The sequence below is a fragment of the Schistocerca americana genome, chromosome 7, assembly GCF_021461395.2.
Source record: "Schistocerca americana isolate TAMUIC-IGC-003095 chromosome 7, iqSchAmer2.1, whole genome shotgun sequence".
Lineage (NCBI taxonomy): Eukaryota > Metazoa > Arthropoda > Insecta > Orthoptera > Acrididae > Schistocerca > Schistocerca americana.
In genome coordinates, this window is record NC_060125.1 from 425,680,434 (window position 1) to 425,698,465 (window position 18,032).

Genomic DNA, 18,032 nt, shown 5'->3' on the forward strand with positions numbered 1-18,032 from the left:
CCATAGTGATTAGAGGCATTTGAACCATGTTTGAACCTTGAGCACAGTATTGATATACCGGAAATCCGGCCGCTGAGGCATAAATACGTCATCTGTAGTTTAATCTGCCAGGGATAAAACAATTGTTGCGCAACTGCGTGTCAGACTGCCATGACGCTTGTTTCAAAGGTTTGCATCATTTAGAATCCCGCCGAAACTCTTATGATCAAATTTCCTTCTGTTAGTATTTCCACTATTCTGGGTGGCATTGCGTTATCACGTGTTAAAGATCTCGATTACTGATCGGGTGATTAATGGAGCAACTGGCGAGAAATCAGATATATTGTGATACTAAAAGGTTCTGAAAAAAAAAAACGCGAATATTACAAGCCCAAAAAGAGAATGGACGAATGACTGAGTCACTTGTTCGTTTAACAGAGAAACAAATTCTCTTTACGCTTGACACTTGGTAACTGCAGTCTGGCTGAAATTTTCTGGCATTGTTTGCCCGACGAGAACTCGAACTTTGAATCTCTGCATTTCACGACAAGTGATCTACCGATTGAGATGTCCAGTCAAAATTCACGATCCACACTCAGAGCTTTTGTCGGTCAGTTAGTTTCACGTTCCATAGATCTTTTCCACGACATATCTTAATGGTGAGGGACGAGTCATTTTACATTCACATCCCAAATTAATTTGTTAATGTGGTCACATGTTGTCATTTATAAGGAATTTTTAAAAAAGAAGAAGAAGTTATTAATTCCCACCCACTACCTTTGCCGCATTACAATAATAGAAATTCTTCTACGGAATAGAAGGACCTGTCAAGGCCTTTTTTTTGCAGTTTGTTTTCAAATTTTACTTTGTCATCTGTCAGACATTTTATGTCACTGTGTAAGTGATCAAAAATTTTAGTTGCAACCACTTTTTGGGCAATGTCTATTGCACCTTAATGTTGAGTAATAATCTCTTTTTCCTTCTGGTATTTTAATTATGTACATCATTGTTCCATTTAAACTGCAATTGATTATTTACAACAAACTGTGAAGCAGTACTCATTATATCCAACTTCTTAAATAGATGTCTATAAGATAATCGTGAGTGGGGAATACATATTATCGTTACAGAACGTTATTGAGCAATCAAGATTTTCTTTCTTAAAGATGAGTTACCTGAGAACATTCATCATCATCTTCTTCTTCTTCTGCATTCAAGGGCCCATTGGAGCACTTCAGTCAATCATTTATTGATCATCTATTTCAACAGGTATTCTTTACAAATTACCTACTATGTTTTCATTTGTTCTGATCTTTTTATCGTTCCTCATCTCTAAATACCTTGTAACTGTTTGTCGTTTGTCTGTTCTTGGTTTAAATCTTCTTTTTCTGTCCATTAAATTTTCTGTATTTTTTTGCAAATCACCCACGGTTAATTCTAGCTCCTTTTCTATCCCCGATTTCCTTTATCCATGCTACTTGTGCTTCATGTTCCAAACTTGCTGAACAGTATAAGGAAGTGAATGTTCCTAGAGAATACAAACAATAATCAGCACAAAAGGTACAATTACTTCATAGCTACTTCAATGTTAGTAGTTTCCTATAATTAAACTGACAAAAGAACCCCTTGTCCAAGTTAGTAGAGCTCCACCAATAGTAATCATTTAGCTATAACGGTCATTAGCTTCCTGCTGTGTTAAACAGATAGAAAGTGTCATTGAGAGCCTGTTGTTGCCTAAACGCATTAATGCTGTTCCTGTATAATTCATGTCAAATTGCTATACATTACTTGTTAAACTGCGCTACTGCCTTGCATCTTATCAGCAAAGCAGAATTTCAGTGTGAAATAAAGTCGACCTCAATAGTTAATTTTCTATATGAACCATGCTAACACTTGGCACAACTTTCCCTAATTAGGCTGGTGACCGTTTCCTTCTACATAATTAGAGTTTACTGGATTACTAATAAAGAACCTTGGTACGATTCCTGTTTGTTCTGCTACTGCTTCCCTTCTATAGAAATCTTTAGAGAAACAAAAATAGTTTGACACCTTTTATGCACTACCACAGTCAAGCAAGTATCCTTCCAAGGGAGTAATGTTATCAGTGTGAAGCTAATTTATTAATAGCCATTAGTGTTAGAAGCAGAACCAGTAAAGATATCATTACAACAAAGCATTGTGAAAATGTGGGACAAAGAACTACTAGAATACTAGACTACAGCTATAAACCATTCATTACGCAAAAAAGAAGACAAATCAGAGGAATTTCCCTATGGATATCACACATAAAGTCATGTGAAGAATTTTATATAATCGTTGTAAAAATCAACTTGAACTGGAACTGGAAAGATACTATGGAGGATTTAGAACCAGAGAAGCTGTCCAGAACAGATAATGACTTTGCAATTGGCAATGGATTACTATAAAAAAGATAAAAACAACAAGCCATAACCTTTGTAAATTTCAAAACAGCTTATGATAGCATCCAACGATCTTCAATGGCGAAATTTATAAAAATGATAAACTTAACTCTGACAAACAACAAATCTAAAGTAAAGTTCAGAAGAGAAATATCTGAACCGTTTACGATTAAAACAGGATTAAGACAGGGAGATGGTTTTTGGCATTACTTTTCCACTGCGCCCTGGAGTACATGGTTAGAGAATGGTGTAAGGAAAATCCTAAAAACATAAGAATTGGAACTAAGAAAAATCAAACTTAAATTGCTTGGGACTTAGCGTTACTAGCTAACAACATTCAAGAAGCTAGAAATCAAAAAACAAGCCTACAAAATATATCATAAAAGTATCTGATACATGAATCTGGTACAGTTTGAATAGTTGTAGCTATTTGCATGCTATAGTATACACAAGTTATAAGAATGAAAGTTGGTCTTTTTGAGTACTGTCAACATAAATTTAAATCTGGCTCAACTGTTAGCTTGGGGACCTGGATACTAGTCTATCATTAGACTCAGATCTATGCTGGACATTATTGTCACAATACAGTATTAGAAACATTACTAAATATGTAGTACATGGAATAATAAGGACTGCAGAATATTACAAACACTCTTAATTATACAGTGCATGAAATAATAAATACTACTTTCTAACAAGAAAAATCTTTAAATTCATTACTTTAAATATTCTCTTAGTAATTGTACTTTGATGAAACTTTAACTATCAATCTATGAAAATTACGTGGAGTACTTCAAAACTTATGCTCACTAAATGAACAAATGGCTCTGAGCACTATGAGACTTAACTTCTGAGGTCATCAGTCCCCTAGAACTTAGAACTACTTAAACCTAACTAACCTAAGGACATCACACACATCCATGCCCGAAGCAGGATTCGAACCTGCGACCGTAGCGGTCGCGCGGTTCCAAACTGTAGCGCATAGAACCGCTGGGCCACCACGGCCGGCCACTAAATAACAATATACTTTAGAACTCTACAAGGTTTATTAGCTTATGTTAAGGAAGATAATTGCTTTTCAGGTAAGTAAAATAGAATGTTCAGAATTATCGTAGCATTTGGGATAGGACCCCGTATGGTAAACGACTAAGGACGTTATACTGTGGCTCAACACAAAGTTCACAGAACACAAACTTATTGTTGAAGAAAGAAACCATATAAGTGGTACATGCAATTATACAATACTCAGTTAATAATTTGAGATGAAGGTGGTGGCAGTGTCGATCTCCTGTGCTATTCAAAAAAGACTCTTCTGTATAACATGGTGTGAAAATTCTCTTCTTAGCGTCGGGTTTTGGTAGTACAGATGTAAAAAAAGTGTGTATAAATAATAAGCCAAATTACTTCCACATCCAAGGCTATATTATGCAATCTTGCAGTTCTTGCCGCCTCTTTCGGTTTGCAAGATGTGCACACTTTGCCTGCTGGCCACCGACAGACTCATGCCACACAGGAGCCTTGCAGCTCGACTGCCAGATCCACATTTCCTATTCAGGACTTGCCAATTATGTTGCAGAAGGACTTACTTTTAAGATTTACATGCTTACAAACCTACTTTCTCTATGCATGAACCTGTACTACAAGTAAAGTTTTAACATTTTCATTCTTTTACACCATATTACTTTTGAAGTTATATCCACAGGTCAATTACTGTCATATAAATGGTGATAAACAATGAATGAAACATTCACACAGAGGTTATATCAAAGAGCTTGCTGGTAGAGAAGTCACATTAAGTAAGAACAGATATAGACGTTAGATAAAACAGTTATAGGTAATATCGATCATATTGTAACGTGGTGCATATTTTCAAAGTTCCACAGATATTTGTAATTTTTGGCCTCTTTCCAAACTTTATAAGCTTTATGCATTGTGGGTGGGTTTATATTTTCTCCTGGTGTTTTAATAGGTGCATCTGTGTTTATTTGAAGTAGTTCTTTGTGAACTTCATAGTTTAGTAATTTATTAAAAGTTTTTCCTAAAATTTCTGTATTTTTCTACTGCTAAGGGCCATCATTTTATTTTAATACTTGAATCCTAATGTGGGAGGGTCATATCTTCGTAGATATGTCCGCTAATTATTTTGCAGCCATTCCTTGACTTTCTTTTCATGTTATTTGTTTCTATCATTAAAAGCATATCTTTTTCACATTGGCGTTTAAGCCTTCTTATTATTTTGTAGGTCATCTTTCTTTGTTCTGCGAGTTCCAAGTGTGATTCTTCTGTTTTATGACTGATATCTTAACTGGGCTTGGTGTCTGTCTACCACTGCTTTGTCACACACATCGTTCCACGACGTGTTTTTTCCTTGAATTTATTGGGGCTACCTGTTCAGCTGTTTTTTTTTTCAACTGAGGGAACTATTTCCAGTAGATAAGTTCTTTTTTTTTATATTCCTTGCTTGTCCTTCGGATTTCTTATTACTTATCAATGTATGAGGGTTGTAGGTTCTCTTCTTATGGGGTGGGATTTTTTTTTAATCAGTGGGGTGAATTTAATTTCTTTTATTTTTATCATGTAAACTACTTGATATAGTAACTGTGCCTCTCAGAACATTCACATTGTAGATTTCCTTGTGGTAATTTTTATCCATACAGACACGATCCAGTTGCCATTTTTCTTTTCACCAGTCTTGATTTGACATTATGGAATGAAAATATGTCAACTTACTGATTTCTCTTTCCCCAGCATTTGCAATGACTCTAAGCGCAAATGTCGCCGAATTAAGTTGTTGTAGGAGTTCCGAAACGCGATTTTTCCAATTTGAAGTCTCATCGGAATGGCCAGCTAAGAATTTTGAAGTTTCCACCCTATTTATTATCACCTCACCATGTGTTACACTTATCTTTGGTGTTGCACTTTTAGATGTGCAGAACTGAACGTGTTGTGTCTTTTTAATATAGAGGGAGAGACTGTCGGCAGAAAACCAGTCAGTGTTACTGTTCAGAACACTGTTTACCATTTCTTCTGTTTTTTATATATGCTTCGACTGATTAAAATACTAATGTCGTCTGCAAAAAGAAATAATCCTGCTTGTTGTGTATTAGACAGAAGATCGTTTACACATATGAGCACCGACAGTGGACCCAATATTGGGCATAGGGGAACACCATAAGTGATTTATACCCCAATTAGAATTACGTCCCCGGGCTATATTAGTTGAATTAGCAAGTACAAATTTCTGTATTCTTTTGGTTAAATTAGACATTATCCATTGATTGGCTTTACTATCAGACACATGAAACGTCGATTTATCTAGGAGAGCACTGTTATTCACACAGACAAATGCCTGCTTAGATAAGACGCAGAAAATACTAGCTGGTGCTATTTTATTATTTAGTGGTCGTAAAATATGGAGAGCGAACATGTAAAGAGCGTTCTCATTAGAGTATCTCTTCTGAAACGCAACCTGTGACCTGATGAGGATATTATTGTTACTAAGGTGAGATAATATTCTAGAATACATCACCTTCTCAAAAATTTTGGAAAACAATGTCAGCAGGTAGGTAAACTACTTCCGCCAGTACCTCTTTCGTATCTACGAAACTTAACAGAAGAAATGACGGATGTAAAGCGTAAGGGCGGCTCGTGAATCGTGCTTGGGTACCTCAGTCAGTAGAGTACTTTCTCGCGAGAGATAATAGGGCAGTATAATTTATTATTATGCACTTGGCTGGTAGCACAGTAACCTAACTTAAACTTTATACAGAACTATTTGTATCAGACAAGTATACAGGGGCAGTCTAGTAACACATCTTGTACGACGTTTTACATGTATGCTTGTAAGGCACACTACCAGCAGTTTACCGAGAGAAGTATGTCACGTATGAGTCCGCCCCTGCATGTGTGCGAGTCCGAACAATAATCAACAATGTACGAATACGTTACCCTGATCAGTCGATAGCTAGAAGTGAACGACTTTCTTACCTCCCGCTTTCAACCTGATTGAAGCCCACTGGTTCTCTTTCTATGGAGGTTATGTTAAAGCGGTTGTTTATGCAGTACCTGTTAGTAGCGAAATATGTCTTCTTGAGCGAGTTGCGGGACCATAGGAGGCAGCAGCCATTGGAGCAGCTGAAACCTGTATTTACGCAGAAGATGGACAGTAATCTATTGCGTGTATGGGTCCACAGCCGCTGTGAATTTCTTGAAGGCAGTCATTTTCCTACTAAATTTGCTAAATTATGAAATAAACCTTTCCTTTCAAATTAAAGAATAGCCTTTGCAGAAGAATGACTTCCTTCAAGAAGCTGGACAGTCTGAACATGTTGCGCAAGGTGTTGTGGACCACTCATAAAACTAAGCATGTTACACGTGCAATGAACAGTTTTTGAAACTGGCCCTATAATAGTCAGTCCCTTTCCGTCACTCGGAAAATACGTATTCTTAAAATCCATATTCTTAATGATATTCCTTTTCATCTTTATCGTAGAAATCCAATACTTTGTATTGCTTGCTGTTCTCAGTATGTCTTCCATAATAACTTTTCAGTGCCGCTGTTGATTCTAAACAACGTGGCTGTGTGAAACATAATTGAATTCTCGGTGTTAATGTAATTTATTAGAACTAAATACAAATTGTCTTATCTAATCGATATTTATTCGTTTACTGCTTCTTTGTGACAAATTTATCAACATCTAGTAACACATCTGTTGCTGCAGTTTTTCGTTTGTCTTCAGAGAGTAAAACCGTTTTGGTACATTCTGTTGGAGCACTCGGGGGAGAAAACCTTAGGGTCCTCTCAGAAAGCAAAATGGCAGTTATTTGGATAACAATGTCTTCTAGCGGACATTCTAAATTTACGTGGGACGTTACGATGTTAATTCAAATCGAGTTGGCGAACGTTATTTTACTAAATTGTAGTGAATAGAAGGAGCATGCAAATGATTTTGAATTCATCCCCAAAGTTGATCTGTTTATTTAAGAAATACTTACAGGACGTCGAGCACAAAGTGAAATAATTTAAAATACAGGGCTATTATCAATGATCTATTCGTTTTCGAAGCTCTATGTTTTCCAAAGTTTACGTGTACAAATATGACTGATACATCAACAGAATTATAAACTCAGCAAGTTTGCATTTTGCACGCTACAAATGTTCTGGGTCAGAGGACACACGTCCAAACGGCAGTCAAGTTCGTTCCATACCTTACGTAGTAACATGCTGTCAGTGGTCATCAAAGCAGCACTGATGCATTCTCTGAGATGTTCCAGTACTCTCGGCAGTGGAGTACATAAACACGGCCCTTAATGAAGCCGCAAAGGAGTAAGTCACAAGGCGTTAGGTGTGGCGATCTGGAATGCCAAGGAAACAGAGCCATATCATCTTCACCAGTACGTCCAGTCCAGCGATGCGGAAAGCTATCGCTCCGGTAGCGATGAACACCGATGCTTCAGTGAGGGAGTGGCTCATGTTGTTGGAATATGAAACTCACGTAATGAGCAGTCAGTTGTGCAAACAATCACAACTGCAATTTATCGAGATAAGAAGTGTCCCTCAAAGTCTTCTCCGAAGAAAAACGGCCCATACAGCTTCGTCTGTGACATTGCAAAGGAAACATTAACCTTCAGTAAATCTCGTTTATGCGCCACAATTTTACGAGGACTGTCTGAACCCCATACTTTCACATTGTGATGATTAACCTTTACAGGTAGATTGAAGGTTGCGTCGTCACTGAATAGTAGCTTTGAGCCGAAATGTTCATCCTCAACTGCTTTCAGCATTGTGATGCAAAACTGAAGCGGTTCTAGGCGCTTCAGTCTGGAACCGCGCGACCGCTACGGTCGCAGGTTCGAATCCTGCCTGGGCATGGATGTGTGTGATGTCCTTAGGTTAGTCAGGTTTAAGTAGTTCGAAGTTCTAGGGGACTGATGACCTCAGTAGTTAAGTCCCATAGTGCTCAGAGCCATTTGAACCAAAACTGAAGGCACCCGCCATAACATCCGGTTTTAATTGCTGAACGAGCTGCGGATGGTATGGTTTGAAATGTAACCGCCGTCCCAAAATCTTACACACGGCGGGCAGACGTATCCCAAGTTCGAGCGGCAGACGTTCGGGGCTGTGTACGAAACTTGCTCTCGCCCTCTCCACGGTTGCATCTGGCACACTTGGTCGTCCTGTTTACAGTGACAACCTTTCCTTTCCATTTACATGTTCGCTAGCCATATTTTACGAGCATTAAGTAATGAAATAGCACCAGCTAGTATTTTCTGCGTCCTATCTAAGCAGACATTTATCTGTATGAATAAAAGTGTTCTCCTACATAAACTAAAGTTTTATGTGTCTGATAGTATAGCCAATCAATGGATAATGTCATTTTAACCAAAAGAATACAGAAAGTTGTACATACTAATTCAACCAATGTAGCCCGGGGACATAATTCTAATTGGGGAATTAATCACGTATGGTGTTCCTCTAGGCCCAATATTGGGTCCACTGTTGTTGCTCAGAGTCTCTAAATTTTTGATACAGACACACAATGCTGTGTTTGCAAAGCTGTTATTTTCCATCTACAACTGAACTTAACAATTAAGTGCCTGGCAGAGCGCTCATCTAACCACTTTCACGCTATTTCTCTACTGTTACATCTTGAACAGTACAGAGGATAAACGAACACTTAAATATTTTCGTGCGTGCTCCGATTTCTCTAATTCTGTATATACACAGACTGAAGCGACGAGCGAAAATTTCTACCAAGGTCGGGACTCGAACCTATGTCTCGTGCCCACTAGGCGGATGCGCTAACCACTACGACAGCGTGGCACTCTGGCTTTTCACGCTCTGCGGTCTACACTAGCACGCCTCCCTCCTCAGTCCAAATTCCCATTCACTACTCAGGCCACTTGGTATCCCCCTAAACCCTAACAGCATTCCAGAGGCTCTCCACCTGTATTAGAACAGCAGTGAAAGAAATATGGGAGTGTGCCTGCAAACCAGACGTAGATGCTTTAATAGCATGAAACTATGCGGTTCCAGAGACCTTTTCAAGTCTCAACATCTGCGTGGTATAGATGGGGGCTGAAAAGGCGAATGAAAATTTGTACTAGTTCTGGGATTCGAACATGGGTCTCCTGCTCGCTGTGCCGATGCACTAACACGGCGCCACCCTGGCACAGCGCCTTTGTACTCCTGCAAGCACTAACCTAGTATGCCTCCCTCCTCAATCCAATTTCCTATTCATGCCTCATCCCACTTGGTATTCCCCCTGAACTTGAACAGCATTGCAGAGGCTCTTCAACTGTGCCAGGGTTGCACAGTGCTTAGCACATCTGCCTAACGAGCAGCAGACCCGGATTCGCATCCCAGCCATGGTACAAACTTTCATTCATTGCTTCAGTCTGCCTATACACAACACAGCTGCTTGAGACTGGAAAAGTTTTGTGTAACCATATAGTTTTATCTGATTAAAGCACCTATGGCTGGGTTTCAGATAGGATCCCCCGTTTCGTTTGATGTCGAGGTGCGATTCCCATACAGTTTGAGAGCCTTCGCATTGCCATTGGAGTTAAGTTTGAATGGAAATATGGATTGAGGAGGGAGGTGTTCTAGGGTAGTTTGTGCAGTTGCGCAAAGCCACTGTGCCAAGCCGTCCTAGTGGTTCGCGCATCTACCTAGTGAACACGAAACGTGTTCTTGAATCCTGGCTTTAGTATAAATTTTCATTCATCACATTAGTCTCCTTACGTACATCATCGTTCATTCGGAAAAGAAAATGTCTCTAGAAGCATATAGTTTCATTTCATTATTTTATTACGATGGTCATTCTCTCTATGTAGGTAGGTGCCACTGAAATATTTTCACACTCTGAGGAGAAAGTTGGTGACTGAAATTTCATAAGATCATGCCGCAACGAAAAACGCCTTTGTTTTAATTATTTCCACCCCTATTCGCGGATCGTATCAATGGCACAAAGATCATGCCGCAACGAAAAACGCCTTTGTTTTAATGATTTCCACCCCTATTCGCGGATCGTATCAATGGCACTTTCGCGATAGTACAAAACGAGTTGCTGTTCATTGAACACTTTCGATGTTCTCCGTCAATATTTCTGACGTGGATCCCACACCGCACAGCAATACTCCAAATGATGGTGGAGAAGCGTAGAGTAACCAGTCTCTTTAGCAGACCTGTCGCATTTTCTAAATCTTCTGCCAATAGCTCGCAGGCTTTGGATGACTTTCCCACAACTTTATCTGTGTGATCGTCCGAATTTAAAATCTTCGTAATCGAAATCAATAAGTATTTAGTTGAGTTTACAGCTTTTATATTTTTGTGATTTATTGTGTAACCGAAATTTAGTGGATTCCTTTTAATACTCGTGTGGATGACTTCACACTTTTTATTACTTAGAGTCAATTGCCACTTTTCGCACCATAGAGATATCTTGCCTAAATCAACCTGCAATGGCTTTGGTCATCTGATTGCTTTACAAGACGGTAAACAATAACATCATCTGCAAATAATCTAAGAGCGCTAATCAGATTGTCTCCTAAATCGTTTACGTAGATCAGGAACAGCAAAGGGACTATAACAATTCCTTGGTCAACGCCTTTCTGTCAGTTACTATTAACCGTGAACTTTATGATAAGAAATCAAGGATCCACTTTAAAAACAGACAATACTCCATAAGCACGCAATTTGACTAAAAGTCACTTGCGAGGAACGATGTAAAAAGACTTCTGGAAATCTAAAAATAGGCAATTAGTCTGAGAGATCCCTTGTCAATAGCATTCATTACCTCGTGAGAATAAAGAGCCAGAATGGTGAAACCGGTAATAATTTCTGAATCCGATTCGATTATTTGTCAATAAATCTTTTTCATCGAGGTAATTGGCTGGCTCTGAGCACTGTGGGACTTAACATCTATGGTCATCAGTCCCCTAGAACTTAGAACTACTTAAACCTAACTAACCTAAGGACATCACACAACACCGAGCCATCACGAGGAATCGAACCCGGGAATCCGGGCGTGGGAAGCGAGAACGCTACCGCACGACCACGAGATGCGGGCATCGAGGTAATTCATATTGTTCACACACAACATATATTCCAAAATTCTACTGAAAATCGACGTTAGTAATGTGGGTCTGTAATTCAGCAGACTACTCCTTTTACTTTCTTGGTTATTGGTGTGATTTGCGCAACTTTCCAGTGTTTAGGTACAGATCTTTCAAAAAAAAATGTGTGTGAAATCTTATGGGACTTAACTTCTAAGGTCAGCAGTCCCCAAGCTCACACACTACCTAAACTAAATTATCCTAAGGACAAAAACACACACACACACACACACACACACACACACACACACACACACACACACACACACACACACGCCCGAGGGAGGACTCGAACCTCCGCCGGGACCAGCCACACAGTCCATGACTGCAGCGCCCCTAACCACTCGGCTAATCCCGCGCGGCACAGATCTTTCGATGAGCGAGTGGTTGTATATGATTGTTAAGTATTGAGCTATTGTGCAGTTTACTCTGAAAGGAACATGACTGGTATACACCGTGGAGCGGAGGCCTTTGCTTAATTACTCCGAGGATACCTACTTCTAAGTTACTGATGTTGGCAGTTGTTCTGAAATATTTGCTTTTTCTTCTTTGATGAATGAATTTCGGAAGGCCATGTTTAATAACTGCTTTAGTGGTACCGTCATTAGGGACATAACAACTGTTCTCGCGCAGTAAATGTATCCATTGCGTCTTGCAGCTGATGTACTTTAAATACAACCATAATCTCTTTTTTGGTTTTCTGTCGGAATTCCTTGAGAATGTATGCTGCACTGTTGTTAAGAGATAAACATCTCACATTATCCAACACAAAAAAAATCTTTCCTTGCTTTGTCGCCATTGTGTTATGGCATTGAACTTATAACGCTACAATGTAAACTCAGTAAGTTTATGGTTCTATTCATGCATCATTCCTATTAGTACATATAATACTTTGGAAGATATAGAACTCTGAAAAGGAATGAATAGTTTACGGTAGCCCTGAATATAAAAACCGACAACTTGAAAAAAGTTAGTTCATAAAACACCAACTACATGCAATATATTAGCAGAAAATGCTAAATTGGTTATATAGCTGTAGATAGTCATAACTTCATGCCGTAAACCTATAATCATAAGCAAATAATGCACAGTGACACTTGGAAAGCCACAGAAGGTGTTTGGTTGCTTCATTCACAGCGTGCATCGGCAGCGCGCTTTGCCTGCTGGGAGTGACGCTGGTCAACTGTGACGTCACAGTGATCATCGTGCTGTTCGTGCTGACCATGGTGTGCCGCTGCGCCGTGTACGGCGGCTCCTACATGAACCACCTCTACCTCTTCCCGCAGGCCTACGGTAGCGCGGCTGGGCTCGCTCTGACTGCCTCCAATCTAACTGGTATCCTCACACCACTTGTCACCAGCGCCTTTGTTTCTGGCAGAGTAAGTTCATGCATCATTTGCCATTCACTGTACTGTTTTACATTCCTGTTACATCTTAAGTCAATTTCTCGTTGATAGCGAAGCTACTGTATAGACATTACGGGGCGTCTAAACCAGCAATCATAAAAATTACTTCTCAGGGCAACTCACAGGTACCGAGCTTGTGCTCGTCCAGTTCAGCCACCCAAGGTTAATTCAAGGACTGAGTTGTTGTCTCTAATTGGGAATTACGAGAGTAGCTGGCGATCAGTTGGCGCTATGGGAGAGGATCGAATGTCTCATCTGAAAGATCAATGCCTGTGAATATCTTGGAGACCCTATTTGGGTCAGCGGTGTTTATTTATTAAATTCATATACGTTTGTATCCAATAATGAGTTTTAGGTGAAAACTCACTCCCCCTTCCCATCCTCTCTCTCTCTCTCTCTCTCTCTCTCTCTCTCTCTTCTCTTCTCTCCTCCTCCTCCTCTCTCCTCCTCCTCCTCTCTCTCTCTCTCTCTCTCTCTGTCTCTTTCTCTTTCTCTCTCTTTCTCTCTTCCACGTTGCATTGTGGGGTGGCTGGCTTTTCTTTGGTCCTGAGCAGTTTATCGTCACTGTTCTTTTCTCCCCTACTTCCTAACTGCTATCCGCGAAGCCAAATGGTTGGGGAGCAAAATTCTGGAGTATCGACTCCTTTTATGCGCATCTGACTACCGTGCGAACTTCCTTTACTTACAATAGCCTTAGCTTTTGAAATAAATTTCATCTCATACAAAAAGAAGTTAATTGATAAGCTGTCAAGTTTATTTCGGTCAATGCCGTCAAAAAATGGTTTAATGGCTATTTGCCTTTTCTTTGGCGACTTGTATCGTTCTTTCATTTCTTTCAGAATAGACTGTAATGTGGGCGTTTGCAGTAAAATTAGCGACTCAATTTATTTCTTACTGCTTACGGAATCACATTTAGTGTTAATGTGCTTTTCTCTAATATACGAGGGTTGTCCAGGAAGTAAGTTCCGATCGGTCGAGAAATGGAAACCACTGGGAAAATCCGGTTAAGCTTTGCACAGATGTGTTGGGCAGTGTTTCTAGTATGCCCGTCGACCGTGTCGCTCCGCTCGTTTCGTTTTGAGTGAACAGTGAGCACGTAAAGATGCGTAGGGAATAGCGTCTCCCGCCAAGTATGAGGGCCTGGTTAGAGATTTCGCCTGTGGCATGCAGCCCACACAACACAACTGTCGAGCAGGTCCTTCTTATACCAATTCTCGGCCGCACACTGCAGGGGCAACGAAGACACTCATGCAGTGTTTCCGATGAGAAGTGTTTCATCACCCACAATACAGTCCGTAATTGGCTGCCCCTGAGTCTCATCTCTGCTCACAAGAACCGCTGGCTACGAAGACAAAATTTTCCACAGACAACGAGCGGGAAACCAGTGCAGATAACTGGCCGCAAGCACAGGCAGCTGCTTTTTTTGACGAGGATATTGGCATGTTGATACAACACTACGACAAAACACCAAGTTGGAGCAGCGACTAAGTAGAGAAATAGGTAAAAGGTGTATATAACTGTTGCAAATAAAACGTTTCTGGCTTTCACTGTGGTTTCCATGTCGCGACGGTCGGAATTTACTTTCTGGACAACCCTCGTAAATAACACATTTGTGTAGAGATTCAGTATTATTTCGACTTAACGCACCTTTATCTCAGTTGTCTGTACATATTATAAATACACTCTTACATTCATTGATATTTTTATTCATTGCGTAGTAACTAACTTGCTCCAGAATTATTTTCATACTATCGTTCCGTTTCATCCGTTCGTAGGATCAATTTCAAATGGCAATTGGCTCATGATCAGTTGGCTGTATTGGGAGTGCAGACTTTTGTTTAGCAATAACACGCAAAAATTAATAATAAATCATTTCATAAAGGTCGTGGCAGCGTTCTAACAAGCTGTTACAAATATTTCTTGTCGGTTATGTGTTAAATCATGTATTCAACATACATTCAGACTTAATGTCAATCATTGTTTGTTTACGCTGTTACAGCAAACGGTGCAGCAATGGAAATATGTGTTCTACGTATCAATGGGTATGGCCACATTACCTTACGTTTTCTATCTCATTTTTGGTTCTGCTGAAGACCAAGAAACTCCATGGATAGAAAAGAGAAAAATGAAGAGGAAAGAGCAATGTGTACCATAAATAAACTTGTGAAATGTCGTCTGAGGAATCTTTAATTCTACTTCGCGTACAAAATACTCTGAATATTCTCTAATGTCCAGAATAAGATGAACGCCAATGTAGCACTGAATAGATTACACGCTGAAAGCGTGATGAATTATTGTTGCATCTCGTCCCTATATTTGACGCTAACTGCAGTGTTAGCACATAGAGAATAAGGGCCTAGAATGTTGTTGGCTTCTATCTCCCAACCAGCGAACAGCTTTATTCTAATTCATTATTTAACGTGAACGCGTTGAGGTGAAGAAGAGGACTAGCTGAAATGGATCAGAGTGACGTTGAGAAAAATGACTTTTTTCTCAACGTCACTTTGGCCATGTGATCGTAAATTTGTGATGTTACCAAATAACTGTGTAATTTATGTCTCTTATTACTAATTGGATAAGCCACTCACTGCTCTGTAAACCGCAGAGGTAGCTTAAGACCAAAGTGTATGATTTTCTTGAAACGGCATACAGCCAACGTAAGTCTCATACGATTTTACTACCGTAGGCTTTTCGACCACACGTTATCCCTACAGGTTCGACTTGTAACAACAATAACACTATACTATAGTAATTACAATAAATTTTTCTTCTGAATTTCCATAAATTAATATAATCGATGTTTTGATTCCATTTCTCTTCTTTTCATGTCATTATGTTGAAGCAACTGTAAACAATTTTCAATGTAAATTTTAATATTTATGTAAAATTTCAAGCAATGTTATAACAAAATTGAAGTGTAACTGATGTTGAATCTATTGTAACATGTTTGAAATTGTAATTGTGCGCCTGGTCCATGCGTAGGCAATGTATTAGGATAAGTGGAATGTAAAACCTTTGGTGAATACCCTATCTGTAGGGGAGCGGTAAAGGGTGGATGGCAGGCGAGCGCGGGAAAATGCACACGGGCGCGGCACGGCATAACGGGCTCAGTAAAACCAGTCGGAGTTGGGCATCGGTCTGAGGAACACGTACCGGATCGAGGAGGCTATCTTGGAAAAAGAGGTTCCATTGAGCCTCGGATGTGCCGTGTCCGACGACTATACAGCATGGCTATATTCTAATGGCACTGGATTGAAAAGGATTACGACGCCAAGAAGAAGCAAAGTGCCGCTACAACAAAAGCCATAGCTGTGATTGTATGTGTGCTGTGCGCCTCGCCATCTCGCCGCCCGCCAACCACCGCATCGACTCGCACAGGTTGAATCTTTAGAATTGTATTCGTGTGGACCAGTGTTAATTTTGTGCCTGACAGTTCAACAATAACTTAACTTTTACCAGAATTGTTCTATCAATGAATTATCCTAATCACTAACTTAGACAGGATCCTTTCCACATATTGTGCAATCCGAGTGTCCCGAAATGAAGATTTAAAGTTCATGTTAATAAGAATTAACTGCAGACCTATTTATGCTAGAATGAATTTCAAGGAGCTTTATGTTTAATGAAAATATAAGTAAAGAGCAAAGGTCTGACAGAGTACTAAGATAATTTTGGAATTGGCTTAGTAAGGAAGCTTAATTAATTTGAGACAAAATTAATGGTAGTTAAATGAGGAAGTAATTGGACAATAAGAATAATAATTCATATTTTGTAAATCTTGAGTAATTTATGTTTCCAATAGTTAATGGTTTCAACACCGTGATCATAACAGTTTCAGGGTCCTATCCCCCCCTCTTTCACTCTTTTCTTTTCTATTCATTTAAATTCTGAAGTGATTGCACTGATTTGACCAGCAAAGTTAAAGTCAAAATAAAACCTAAATTTATCAGTGTTTTACCATTATTAAAATTGACATTGTATGTGTGTGTGTCAAAAGTGCTATTTCTAGGGTGACCTATGTCCGATTTCAGTCGGATCGATAGGCAAAACGCAGTTCGTAGTAATCATTGTAGTGTAATGTTGTGTGTTTATAGCTTGTTCAAATTAGTACAGAAAGGGAAAATCTTAGTTCAGTAGATTTTTCTGGTTCTAAAATTCACCATATAATACAGTATTACTACGTGTGGTTATGCTTGTACGTACATCCACTTGTACAAGGGAAAAGCTCACTCAATGCCTAATTAGGCTGGCGACCGTATTATTAACTATTGGTAGCGTCTGCAGTGTCTGTTTATTATCCGTCCTAATGTGTAGTTGCACTTATACTTGCTTGACGTATCATTGTTGTTGCTGACTGGGTATAAGTCCGGTTTTGCTTCCATTTAGGTACACGCGGTCAACATATTTATTAAAATCCTTTCCTATAAGGTGAAGCCCGTCAACTTATCATAGTACAGGCTTTAAAGAGTTAACGTACGCCCGAGTGTGGACGTTACAAGTGGCGACCGTGTAACAACAACAACACTATACTATAGTAATTATAATAAATTTTTCTTCTGAATTTCGATAAATTAATATAATCGATGTTCTGATTCCATTTCTTTTCTTTTCATGTCAATATGTTGAAGAAAATGTAAACAATTTTCGATGTAAATTTTAATATTTATGTAAAATCTCAAGCAATGTTATAACAAAATTGAAGTGTAACTAATGTTGAAACTATTGTAAGATGTGAAAGTTGTATTTGTGTGCCTGGTCCATGCGTAGGCAATGTATTAAGATATGTGGAATGTAAAACCTTTGGTGAATACCCTATCTGTAGTGGAGCGGTAATGGGTGGATGGCAGGCGAGCGCGGGAAAATGCACACGGGCGCGGTACGGCATAACGGGCTCAGCAGCGGTACTAGTCGGAGTTGGGCATCGGTCTGCGGAACACGTACCGGATCGAGGAGGCTATCCTGGAAAAAGTGGTTCCATTGAGCCTCGGATGTGCCGTGTCCGACGACTATACAGCTTGGCTATATTCTAAAGGCACTGGATTGAAAAGGATTACGACGCCAAGAAGAAGCAAAGTGCCGCTACAGCAAAAGCCATAGCTGTGATTGTATG

The 18,032-nt window shown here is 39.5% G+C and overlaps 1 protein-coding gene across 1 annotated transcript in view; it reads left to right on the top strand.

Annotated features, from left to right (window-relative positions):
• The window catches only part of LOC124622616 (sialin-like), a 94,280-nt gene extending 78,539 nt beyond the window's left edge, over positions 1–15,741 (top strand). Inside the window, exons 6-7 of the mRNA XM_047148381.1 lie at positions 12,654–12,895; positions 14,922–15,741. Of these exons, the coding sequence (XP_047004337.1) occupies positions 12,654–12,895; positions 14,922–15,077 (398 nt within the window). The 3' untranslated portion in view covers positions 15,078–15,741. The remainder of the gene's footprint in view (positions 1–12,653; positions 12,896–14,921) is intronic.
• Positions 15,742–18,032: the final 2,291 nt, after the last annotated feature.